Source organism: Callorhinus ursinus, unplaced genomic scaffold (assembly GCF_003265705.2).
Source record: "Callorhinus ursinus isolate GAN/ISIS: 27379988/994484 unplaced genomic scaffold, GSC_fseal_2.0 scaffold1, whole genome shotgun sequence".
In the NCBI taxonomy this organism is placed as follows: domain Eukaryota; kingdom Metazoa; phylum Chordata; class Mammalia; order Carnivora; family Otariidae; genus Callorhinus; species Callorhinus ursinus.
The window spans coordinates 62,701,952-62,715,688 of NW_027397063.1; the positions used below are offsets into that span (position 1 = coordinate 62,701,952).

The window sequence follows — 13,737 nt, forward strand, 5'->3', positions numbered from 1 at the left end:
ACACACACACACACACACACACACACACACACACACACACACACACACACCATAACTTCATTTTCTATTCATCAGTTGATAGACACTTGGGCTGTTTCCCTAATTTGTCTACTGTAGATAATGCTGCTATAAACATGGGGGGGGGCAAGTATCCCTTTGAATTAGTATTTTTGTATTCTTTGGGTAAATACCTAGTAGTGCTATTGCTGGATCTTAGGGTTGGCCTATTCATTGCTGCAGATTAGAGGAAGCTTAAATGGGGTGTCTGAAGAGAGGGATATTGAAATAATTTACTCCGCAAGACTCTAGAAATGCTCAGAAGCAGAAGTGTACAGAATCCAGCTAGGCAGAGGTGAGTTACAGCAGTGAAAACAGAAGAACTGGTAGAAACACTTCATATAGCACTTAGACCCTCCAGATTCCTTCTCTTGTTCCCAAACCCATAGAAGACAAGAGGTTTAGTTTCTAAAGAAATTGAATCTGAGAAGCTCTGTACTTTGGAACTTGGTGGGGAGGCTAAAAACAGATTTTTTTTTTTAAGATTTTATTTATTTGAAATAGAAAACGAGTGGTGGGGAGGGGCAGAGGGAGAGAGAGAGAGACAGAGAAGCAGACTTCCTGCTGAGTAGGAAGCCTGATTCGGGGCTCAATCCCAGGACTTGGAGATCATGACTTGAGCCAAAGGCAGAGGCTTAACGAACTGAGCCACCCAGGCGCCCCTAAAAACAGACAGATTAAAAAGGAATCTGCACACTGAAAACTGAAATTCTAGCAACTTGGGGTTTAATACTGCAGGCAAGGGATTAAGGATTCTTTTCTAGAGATATTTAATGACCCCAAAGAAAAGAATGACCTGGGGTGGGCGATGGCAATGAACAAAGATAATTATTTTCTAGTTAAATCCACTAGCTTCATTCTCTATTCATAAGGATCACTAAATATTTAAAGATCGCCTCATATACAAAATACAAGAAAACAAGTAAACTAGGAAAAAGAAATACAGAGAAAGCAGAGAATTTGAGAAGCAGAAGAAAATATTAGAGCAACATGAGAAGATATTATGTCTATGAGATAAAAAGAGGATGACAAAACAAGGATCTAGTAAATAAGAAGGGGCTTTCAGAAAATAAAATAGGGTAATACATCCTCTTCCACACCCCAAATTCTCAATGAAGGAGAAGGCAAAATAAAGTCATTTTCAGACATGCTAAGATTCAAAAAGTATCCCCCACACAACCTTTCCTCAAGAATTTATTGAAGAATGTGCTTTGGTAAAATAAAAGTAAGTTGAGAAAGAAAAGGTGCCATCTCAAAACCAGACTCTGACACAGCAGAGAGCTAAAAGGCAGTGGCAAAGGCAAGTCCCATGTGAGAACTATACAGCAAGTCTATAGAGCAACTAGTCCAACTGAAGCAGAAAGATGGAAAAAACTGAGGTGCTTCGGTGGCTCAGCTGGTTCAGCATCCCACTTTTAATTTCAGCTCAGGTCATGATCTCAGGGTCATGAGATCAAGCCCCATGTCAGGCTCCACACGGGGCAAGGAGCCTGCTTAAGATTCTCTCTATCCCTCTGCCTCTCCCTGCACCGTGGCTCACACACACATCTCCTTTCCCTCTCTCTCTCTCTCAAAAAAAAGAAAAAAAAAGATGGAAAAAATCTGAAGTGATAAGATGGTATGTGCAACCACGTTTCATCATGTGAAAAACTCAATAGAGTTATGTAAGATAAAGATATTTAATAATAGGTACATGGACAATTAAGCAAATAAAAATGACACAATTATTATGCTCAAGAAAAATGAAGGGTTGCAAAAGAAAGGAAGCATGGTCATAATATACTACTTGAGTAATGACAGATAACTACATAGTCACATAACTCTAAATGCTATTAATTTTATTAACAGTGATGGCACTATATTTGAGTGACAGAGGAAGAGGCAGAATGATTTGATATGAAAGAGAAAGTTGTTATCTACTATGACAATAAATCCATAATGTCCAAAGTTGGTAAACTAGAGAACAGCAGTATATGCATATTATCTAGAAATGTGGAGGGAAAGGCAAGGGAGTTTGCTAAGAAAATGGAGATGATTATTTTTAGAGAATGAAACTGGGGATTGCTGGGAGGTGACAGTTATTTTCCATTAAGTTTTTTGATAATATATAACTTGTAAAGATATTTACTTCTTCAAAAAATAAAAAGGAAAGATGATTCATTAAATGTACCTAAAACAAGTATAACCTAATGTTTTGATCTTTATGCTTTTTTAAGTTTTTAATGATCACTTATTAAAGGCGACACCTAATTATACTAAAATTAGAAAAACAAGAAGAAAATGAAAAAAGGAGAGTATACACAGAAATGTTATTCCTTTTTCTGTGGATATCAATATCACATAAAATACTTTAAGGACTCTGGAACAGAAGAATTTAATAAATATTGCAAGAATTAGTGGAAGGAAAGAAAAATCTGATACACTAAGGATTCCCAGATCATTGGTAAGGCAGAAGGAACGAAAGGGGTAGGAAAAGAACAAGTGAAGAAAGTGAGAAAAATTTCCTTTTATTATATATCACAGAATAAAATTATTTGAGAGACTAAGTCATATCATATGTAAACAAGTACAGAGTACACGCTTGTTTGTATAAATATTTTTATACACATATGCAAACATGTACGGGATACTTGCTGACTTTACTTAACATATATCATCTCTCATCAGAACAATAAATAAAACATACTAGGAAATGTTCTCCCATAGTATCAGAAGGAATGAAAAATAATGAAGAATGGTAGAGATTACCTGTAGTCATCTATTAAAGTTAAAATAATAGTATAATAAAGTGCTGAGTAAAAGCTCTGCTAAAAAAATGTATACAGAATACAAATAGGTCATCTGTATTAAGTCCTATTAGCCAGTAAAATAAAAAAGAACAGTTTATATACTAATGGTATCTATTTACTATTATTAGATTTATTCTATCACATTAATCAATTATAGAAGAATAACAAGCTTGGCTTCTCCCAAGTATTCAAAAAATACATGTAGAAGTTTCCTGAATCTGTGTACTTTACTGAGGCTATTCATATTTTAAGCTATTACTTACACATGCTCTCTTTGCTATTACGGAAATTGCTGTAAAAATTAAATGTTACTCAGAGAACATTTTATTATGAAGAATATTAAGTTAAAGTAAGTGTTGGATGTTGTGACATACCAAGCTACAGTATAGTCAGTCACTCATTATTATTCAAAGAGGTTGTATAACTTTCATTAATACAATTATAATAACATTCCAACTCTTGAAAGACACACTCAGGAAATCAATCATAAAATAATGTTTCCTTGGTATGCAATATATATATATTTTTTTAATATTTTATTTTTAAATAATCTCTACACCCAATATGGGGCTCAAACTCACAACCCCGAGATCAAGAGTTGCATGCTCCACCGACTGAGCCAGTCAGGAGCCCCTGCAATGTATTTTTCTGGAATAAAACTAACTCAGTCATAGTAAAAATGTGAAGGACTTTGCATGCATAAATAAGGACTGTCATAATTAGAAGTAAAAAAATTTACCTGACATAGAGGGATCGCTTCTGGCTAGTTCGAAGAGAACCTGATCCTGAACTAATGCTACTATTCATCATCTGCTCCCGTAAGTCATGTATTTTGGCTTCAAAACGACTGTATTCTGATGGGAAAAAAAATAAAATTTATACTTTACATTCTAAAAAATAAGTTACTTGAAAATAAAGTATTAAATGTGTTAGCTGTCTTTTTTTGATTAAATGTGGTTAGAACCTTAATAGAGTAACCTATATAAGATTTTGGCCAAAATGCAAACTTCAAAAAAAAAAATTAACAATTTTCTAAATGTACCATAAGTTAGAATTGGCTGAATGAGAACTTTTTCATATGCTATTTTAAAGTTCGTATCACATTTAATCAATTAAAAGACAACTTTCATGCATCGAATACCAGTATCAATCTCATATTACTATCTAATTTAACTGTAAATTTTAAAAACTAAAACTCGTAATTTATTCTGATTTTTATACTTAAAAAGAACAATCCTATAATGATTTGTAATAGATGCTGTTTACTGCCTTTAATACAGCAAAAATATGCCTTAAAAATTAATAAATTAAATTTACTTCAATTCATTTTGTAATTTATAAATTTTCAAAATGCCAAAATAAGACACAAAGCAATTTGAGTAAACATTTTAAGAATGTTTTTATATAAAAACAGGTATGATTTTGAAGATGAACTATTTTAGACTATATCATAAAAACCACCAAATCTATTAAAACCTTAGGCACTTTTTCAAATATATTGCAATTATACACTTACACACTTTTATACCTTCTTCTCTATTTATAATAAACAAATTATTTTACAGAAATTAGGTTAGTGCTCATCAGATTTTCTTATAAAACCAGGCTTTTATCAAGAGCAAATCCCTTGCTTGGGAGTTTGTATAATTTAAGAAGACAGAGTAAGAGTAAGCATGATTATTGTGGAGTTATTCTTCCTTTCACCATAGTTATCAAGTTTGTTTTATGGGTACTAAGATTAACTGAAGTAACAATTTATCAAAAAACTCAAAAACATTTAAAAGTTCTCATATTAATATGTAATAAAATGTTATTTTATTGTCCTTTAAAAATATAATAGGAAATTTAAAATATAAACGTTAGTAGACAGTATAACGTATCCATTACAATTCAACAATTAACAACTCATGGCAAACCTTATTTGCGTAGACACAGCTAAGATACAGGCAGACTGATGGATGGAGATATAAATAAAAATATAAAGTGAACTGTGAGTTTATACTGGTTCTTCTTCTTTTTTAAGTTTTATTTATTTAAGTAATTTCTACATTCAACGTGGGGCTTGAACTCACGACCCCTGGATCAAGAGTGGTATGCTTCTCTGACAGAGCCAGTCAGATGCCCCTAAACTGGTTCTTCTAATTAAAAATTAAGACCGTTAGATTTTTAATTAATCTATTCGATCATATCTGTATGTGCTTTCTTGCATAAGAGTAATTCTAGTTCTTAAGACACTGGGAATAACAGAGTTCTGCATGGTGACTTAAAATTTTATCCACTATTACATTCACAACAGCTTTAAAATAACACCAACAACTAAGACCATGACATCATTACTGAAAACAGCTAATTACTTTCCCTACTTCTTTTTATCTTACTTAGAGCATGGTCTAATAGAGAGAGAGAGATATATACAGTTTAATGGCTGTTTTATTTATTTATTTATTTATTTTTAAAGATTTTATTTATTTATTTGAGAGAGAGAGAATGGGAGATAGAGAGCACGAGGGGGAAGAGGGTCAGAGGGAGCAGCAGACTCCCTGCTGAGCAGGGAGCCCGATGTGGGACTCGATCCTGGGACTCCAGGATCATGACCTGAGCCAAAGGCAGTCGCTTTAACCAACTGAGCCACCCAGGCGCCCCTTAATGGCTGTTTTAAAGTGACTCTGCGTAGTTCCTCCCTAGGTGTTACTGTTGCCAATTGGATATACATTTAGGTTCATTTGTTCTTACTTAGTTTCAACTTCAATTTTTAGGGGCTGCTTTTTAAATTTTTCATTGTTTTTAATAGGTAGGTAAAATAGTTCCAAGGTTGTATCTGTAAAACAAGGATATTAAAGATAAAGTTTAACTTCTAGCCCTCTCTCCTACCCTACTCTGTCCTGGTCACTATATATAAATATTTTAAGAAAGGATTATTATAAACATTTAAAGAAAGGCTTTTTTAATATTTATTATAAACATTTAAAGAAAGTTTTTTTCTTCCAGGGGCACCTGGGTGGCTCAGTTGGTTGGGCATCCAACTCTTGATTTTGGCTCGGGTCATGATCTCACAACGCTGAGTGTGGAGCCTGCTTAAGATTCTCTCGCTCCCTCTCCCTCTGGCCCTCCACCCACCTCCGCTTCCCTCTTCTGAAAAAAAAAATAAAAAATAAAAAAAATAAAGGTTTATTCTTCCATTTTTTTTTTTAAAGATTTTATTTATTTGACAGAGAGAGAGCAGGAACACAAGCAGGGGGCGTGGGAGAGGGAGAAGCAGGCTTCCCGCTGAGCAGGGAGCCCGATGCGGGATCATGATCCTGGGATCATGACCTGAGCCGAAGGCAGATGCTTAACAACTGAGCCACCCAGGCACCCCTATTCTTCCATTTTTAATAATACAAGCAGATACACATGTATATGTAAATATATTTAGACATACTTATTCTGTTATTTTAATATATATGTAATATATAATTATGTATATATTACATATTCACACAAACATACATATATATACATATATATATATATACACACACACACATTGCTCCTTTCTAAACACTAACCTACACATTTCTTCCAACATGCTTATTTTACTTAACAGAAAGTATAGTAATAGTCTTACTAACAGTAACAGTAAGGACACTGTATGGTAGCATATATAGACATCTCTCATTTTTTTTTTAAAGATTTTATTTATTTATTTTTGACAGAGAGAGAGAGAGAGAGAGAGAGAGAGAGAGAGAAAAGAAGGGGGGGGGGGGGGGGGGGGGGGGGGAGAAGCAGGCTCCCCGCTGAGCAGGGAGCCTGATGTGGGGCTCGAACCCAGGACCCAGGGATCATAACCCAAGCTGAAAGGCAGCCGCTTAACCAACTGAGCCACTCAGGGCGCCCCTCTCATTCTTTTGTAATAGCTATATGGTTCTTTTGCATTTAGCCTTTACCTCTTTGTTAGAAAAAAATACTGTTAGATTCTGCTTTATCAGCAAATCTGAAAATTGTTTTCTTTGAACAATTAAGGTAACTTTTGATATAACTGAAGCTGTTTGATCTCAGTTCTATTCGTATTATTTTATACTTTATTTATATATATGGCAAACCTTCTGTATCAATAGTTGTGTCAGAGTATATTTTCCCAAGATATGTGCTTGCATCCCACATGTTCTTGTACTATGTGACCTTGACATTCCCCCATCAAGAGGTGGAGTCTAATCACCCTCTCCTTGAATTCTGGCTGGCCTTTGACTCACACGCAAATGAACATGGTAGAAATGATTCTATGTGATTTTCAAAGTTAGATTAGAAGAAGTCATGAAACTTTTGCCTGTTTCTTTAGGGATGCTTGTTCTGGGGTAAGTCAGATAACCATGGAAGAAGTCTGATAATCCTCAAAGCACAATGCTGCAGAGGTCCCATGATGGTGTTCTGAGCCCAAACTTTTTTAGCCAGTATCACCAAGGCACAAGACAAGGGGAGTAAAGCCATTTTGGACCCTCATCCACCAGCTGAATCCCATTAAGTGACCTCTGTCTATGCCACAAAGACCATTCAAAGTCGTGACTGAATTCCTAATCTACAGGATCCATAAAATGGTTATTGTTTTAATCCACTAAGCTTTGGAGTAGTTATGAAAAACACACTCTCACTGTGCGGTCTGTTTACACATACACAAAATACAAAAGGACAAGCCTTCCTAGATTTAAAAATATATATTAAATTCCTAAAACAAGGAATTATATAAATATATATGTATATATAAAAACACTAAATTTATATTTTATAAATACATTTATAAATGTATTATTTTAAACATCAATATTTAATATTTCATAAAATATTCATAAATATTTAATAAAATATTTTAAATAAATTTATATAATTTCAAGGACAAACATATAAATATAAAATTAGGAAGGTTTATTCCTCTGTTCTAATGGTAATCTTTTGTTTGGTTTTTGCCCCCTCCACCATGAGCAATCTCCACAGAGCCAAACTCAAATATTATCCTTTTATATCCAGTTTAAACTTTAAAGCAATCAGAAAGCTTATATTACTTTCATGGGATCTTCAAATTTTCCCCATTTTCTGATAACTGTACTTTATCCAAATTGTCAGAGCATACAGTCTTTTCATATTATATATTCTCCTACTTACAACTAAATTAATTGTTAGCACCAGCCCTTAGGTCAGTATCTCTCCCATCATTTTGGGTGTCTGAAGTTTGTTCTTTCTTCTCAGAGTGACCTGAATATCAATCTGTTTATATATTTGACTGCAGCCTTCATATATGAAAGTCTATTTGACTCAGTTTCCTTCTTTGACTGAGTATGCTGACTACAGTGTTTCCCATGAGACATTGCTGATGAAGTTCTAATGACTACCTCATTTTCTTTCCTTTAAAGAGTTTTCTGTTTTTTTTTTTTTGGCCTGGAATTCCACTGAATTTTTTTTTCTTTACTTTTTTATTCTGAGATTTTTGTTATCATTTATTTGTGAAGTTAAAAACAAGTGATAGCAAGTAAAAACTTCCATACAACTTTTGGTTTGTTCTCAATTTGTTTTTAGTTTCAATGTCATCCTGAACAGATGGAACAGGACAGACCAGTCCTGGGAGTGAGGGGATCCCAGGGGAATGGAGCCAGGCAGAGAAGGAGAGCAGAGAGGCTACGGGGCTTTTGGGGGGGTGGGGGTTGGAGGGCAGGGTATGTGTGTGTGTTTTTCTTTTAATCCCAATAATTTTATGAGAATATTTCTCAGTGCTGGTTATCACCTTAGGTAAATAGAATGTCTTTTTGATATGTAGTTTGATTTTTTTTTTAAATTTCAGGACAGTTTTCTTGTTTATACACTATTAGTATTTGTTCTATACGCATTGTTTTGGTTTTTTTTTCCCTATGAAACTCCCACATGTATGCTGAATATTCTTTGCCTACTTTGTCATTCTCAAATCCTTTTTTATTCTCTGCTTTTCTTATTAATATATTTTCCAAAGATCGAAGCAATCAGAAACTGTTTTTCCTGAGCCATTTGAGAGTAACTTGCTACCTTGATGTCTCATCACCCTTGAATACTTTGGTATATATTTCCTATAAATAACGATATTTTCTTATATAACAACAAAGCCATCAAAATCAAAAAGTAACATTAATACATTACTACTATCTAATGCTCACACCCCACTGAAGTTTCCCCAATAATGCCCTGTATAGCAAAATGATCTAGTTTGAATTATGAGTTGTCATATCTGAGCATACACGCATTTAGTTGTCAGATCTTTTTAGTTTCCTTCAGTCACAACAGTTCCTCGGTCTTCCCTTGACTTTGTAATCTTGATACTGTTGAAGATTACAGGTCAGTCATTTTATAGACTGTCTCTCACTTTAGGTTTGTCTGATGTTTCCACATGATTAGATTCTGGTTATGCAAATTTGGCAGGAATATCAAGGAAGAGATGTTATGTTCTCTCCATTGCACCCTGGCAGGTAGTTTTATAATTTTGATTTGTCTCATTACTAATGTTATTAACTTTCAGCACCTGATGGAGGTTGTATCTGCCAGGTTTTTCTACTGTGAAATTACTTTTTCCCTTTGCAAATAATAAGTTATTGAAATCATATATACTTCTCCATTCTCATCAAACTTCCAACTAATTCACTTATTTTTATTAGTAAAGACTCATGATTTCCGAATTTACTCAGTGCAGTATAACCTCAAATTGTTCTCAATTTAGCCAGTGGGGACCCTTTCAAGCTGGATATCCTGTCCCTTTGACACATCTCCATCATCCCTTGAGCACTTCCTTGCTTTCTGGCACAGAATATTACAGAATAATCTAGTACTTTCCCTGCCCCATGCCTGGAACTGGCCATTAATCCAAACAGCCTTGGTAATTTTGGTGGGGAGGAGTATTTAGAAGCCAAGATCGGAGCGTGAGGTGTGCTCACTGCTATTGGGTCCAGGCTCTCTCAGTGGACAGAGCTGGAGAATTATGTGCACGCATGTATGTGTACACACACATTATATATGTACAACAGACACACATTTATAACTATATTTGTTTATGTAAACTGAAAACCTTATGTTTATACCAATTGCTCCAATTCCAACCTAGTATTATAGGTTTATATTTTAGTTTTCTCCCTTTCCATATTTAGCACTTCTCTAAAAATGAAAATTATAGGTAACATTACCTTTAGCACATATGTACTCATCGGATCAGTCCCTCTGTAGGTAAGGAGTCTTCTGTGTCTACTACCATTCACTTCCTTGACTGAACTCTAACTAGTCTGCTCAGACTCTCCTCTTTGTTAAACTTAATTTTTGAAATAAAAGTTTTATTTCTAATAATTTTCTCAGTTTTATCAACTCATTTATGTTGTCCTTTCATACACTCCACAATTATTCTTTAACGTGTTTGGAAATATTAAGATGATACTTTTATTTCATGGGCATGTTTTCCTGGCATACTTTCACTATGGGGATGTTATTCTGATCCTTATTTTCATTTTCCAAACAGGTTTCCATTGGATTCAATATTGATCCTTTTCTGTTGTTCATTTTTATGTGGAATTAGTTTTCCTGAACTTTTATTTTTATTTTTAAAGATTTTATTTGAGAAAGAGGGAGCAAGTGAGCGAGCACATGCACAAGCAGGCGAGGGTAGGGTGGGGTGGGGTGGGGGAGAGGGAAAGCGGACTCCCTGCTGAGCAGGGAGCCCAACATGGGGCTTGACCCCGGGACCCTGAGGTCCTGGGCAGATGCTTAACTGACCGAGCCACCCAGGTGCCCCAGTTTTCCTGAACTTTTAGATAAGACTATTTTGGGTTAGGATAGCTTTTCTATCTATCTATCTCAAAAGAGCTCCCTCTTTTGTTGTTTCTGACAAATGTTCCAAGATGTGATCTCATACACTGTTAAGATTTCCTGGTGGTGTACTTTCCTCCCACTCGTCCATACCTTCTAGTTCCTTTGGCCCTATTATCCCTATCCTGCTCAATTTGGATTTTATTCTCAGAAGTTTTCTCTTAGTGTAGGGGTTTGAACTGAAATGGAGCTTTCACTGGTTAATTGTAGCAGAGGGCCCATCTCCCTCATACCTTATTGTAGATCCCCTGCACTTAAAATGTAGATTGTGCAAAAACCCTTACAGTTGTAGATACTGTTTCTCAAATTGGCCACTGCATTTTCTAGTGAGTACTGACTGGCTTTTGGGCTTCTTGTGCTGCTTCCCCTTGTACAGATGCTGGTTATTATAGGGTCTCATAGCTGTTGATGACTTGTTTATACTTGCTTGTATTTTGGGGTTCATGAGATACTCTTCCTCTAGTTTTATTAAAGATCTGTTAATAAATTTTGGTTTTGCTATCCAATTTTATTTTTTTTCTGGGAATGGGGAGGGGTAGTTCTGGGCAATTCAACTTTAAATCTACTATGTTATTTTTAATTTTCTATTTGTCCCGCTGCTCTATCAATCCATTATTTTAGTGGTTGTCCCAGAAGATTATTAGGAAGTGATGAGTTTTCAATATTTATTACTTTTTAATATTTTAATCTTTTAAATATCTTATTTGTACATTTACTTATTCATTCACTTATTTTAAAGATTTTATTTTTTAACTAATCTCTACAATGTGGGGCTTGAACTTAACAACCCTGAGATCAAGAGTCATGGGCTCTCCTGACTGAGCCTGCCAGGTGCCATTATTTTAATAATGACTGTATTTAACAACTACTTCGCCAAATTCCTGAAAATTCGGTAATTTGGCTCTTCCAAGCCATTATATCACAGCTCTTATACAAAAGCGATGTCTGTGCTTCCTTACTGCCTTAACAACTCTGTGATGCCTTTAATAAAATGTTCATTATATTTCATGGAGCACTATTAGTTTTTTTCAGTGATTTTGCCAGTTGAAGTAAAGAAAGCCCTAGGGACTTAAAACATTCTACATTTCAGAAATTTAAAAACCTTCTGTAAAAAGAACGTATTTTTTCACATTACTTTTTATAGTAAAGAAGAATACTCTTTCCTAAGAAGTAACTAAGTTACTACAAATAGCAGTTAAAGTCTCTTCAACATTTAAGATACTGGAGAGCTAAGTCAATTCCTGTTAATTTCTTAAATTTGTGCCTCACCTACTCTATTCAGATTTTTCTATTTATGGTCTTTACTTAATATCAACAATTCTTCCTAACCATCTGTCTGTTCAGAACATACCTCAAAGCTTTCCTCAAATTTACTTTTCCTTTAAACCTCCCATTTCATTTAGGTAGCTAAGATTCCTCACTTTCCTTTCTGTTCCAATCAATTCATACTTTTAGCCCTACCAATTTCCACTGTATACCCATCCTGTATACATTTTCTTAGATTTCATTTTCGGGGGAGAGTTTAATTTCTTTTTTCAGTGAAGTTATTTATATCCCTTTCCTAGAAATCATACCCCAACTCATTCCAGGAAAGCTACACTGGAAGAAAACGGAAATGTTATACAGAAAGTTTTCTCCATTCAGCATTTCAGAAAGTTTCAAACTGGTCATGAAATATATTTAGGGAGTTTCTGAACTGCTGGCCATAAGTTAAATAATATGTGTATGCTTATAAGAGGAGAGATAATGTTTAACAGCTTATTTTCTGCACTTTGTTCCCCTTTTCAACTTCTAATCTTTGTTTTGATTCTGCTAGAAGTGAAAAGATGGAAGAAATTAGGGGAAGAGAGTGGGGATAAATGGTATCTCCCCGAATCTCTTTAAACTTGCAATCCCAACTGTGAAGAATAAAACTCATTTATACTCTATAATGAAATATATTAATTAAATGTAGAACTTAACAACTGAGAGCCGTAACTCTCAGAATAGATACGACTGGTTTAGGAAAGAAAACGGGAAATGTTCTGAGTTAAGAAGGCAGGCTGGTTAGGTAGTAGGAAAGGGTAGAAAGATACAGGAAGAAAAGTAAGAGACTAAAACGAAATTTAATTTAGGAGCCAGCTACAGAAAATCACTGTAAGAGAGGACAAATGCTTGTTTACAAAGAAGTGCCACTGGTCCAATACAACCTCTCCATTTAGTCTGTACTTCTCCTCTCTTTGGTTGTTAGAAGAAATAATGGAAATAAAATGAGGAGACTGAGGTTAAAACTCTACCTCTGCTGCTGAGATTTAAATTAAAGCTTTGGAATTGAGACAAGCTAAGTGACTCTGATCAAACCTCTCACTTTTCTAGATTTCAGTTGTCACTTAAAAATTAGGAATAATAATATCAATTTCAAGGAATTTTTTTCTTGTGGAAAAAAAGATCACAAATTTGTAAGACAACCGTGGAAAAGAGAAAGTAAGTTTCATGTTAAGTTTAATTTTTTCTTTTATTTCTTTTTCCTTTATAATATCATTGCAATATAATCAATATTTTTTGAACCAAAAATTTAGATTTAAGGTCTGAAAGCTGATATAGTGTACTTGAGGAACAATGAGATAAAATATTTAAGGCTTTTCAGGGTGTGGGGACCCACTTGGAACCCAGAGTTGTCATAAAGATTATTTTTAAACTAAAGACACCGGAGATTCAACAAATGCAGAAAAAAAGCCTTCCCAGAGCTTCCCTTATCTGACCAAAAGAAATAAGGCTATCATAAATCCCCTCTCCTGAGGAGTATTATGGCTTTGAGAAGGAAAGACTACTCTTATTTATATAGACAACATGATTACAAACTTCCTCCTAAAAATCCATTTGTTTTTCCTAAAGAAACCTATTTGTTTTTCCGACAGAAGGTTTTCCTTTCAACTTTTTCCATACGAAGTTAGGTATATAAGCACTTAATGAGCCCTACTTCTTTTGCTGGCTCCTCATATGCATATAAAATAAACCCTTTTCTCATGTGAATCTGTCTTTTGTCAGTTTAAGTTGCAGGCCCCAG

At 34.6% G+C, this 13,737-nt stretch overlaps 1 protein-coding gene across 10 annotated transcripts in view; it reads right to left on the bottom strand.

Annotated features, from left to right (window-relative positions):
* DLG1 (discs large MAGUK scaffold protein 1) overlaps nt 1-13,737 on the bottom strand; it is a 258,605-nt gene that overhangs the window by 39,915 nt on the left and 204,953 nt on the right. For all 10 annotated transcript variants that reach the window (XM_073895197.1, XM_025876309.2, XM_025876298.2 and 7 more), the window contains one exon: nt 3,586-3,700. In XM_073895197.1, coding sequence (XP_073751298.1) covers nt 3,586-3,700 — 115 coding nt within the window. The remainder of the gene's footprint in view (nt 1-3,585; nt 3,701-13,737) is intronic.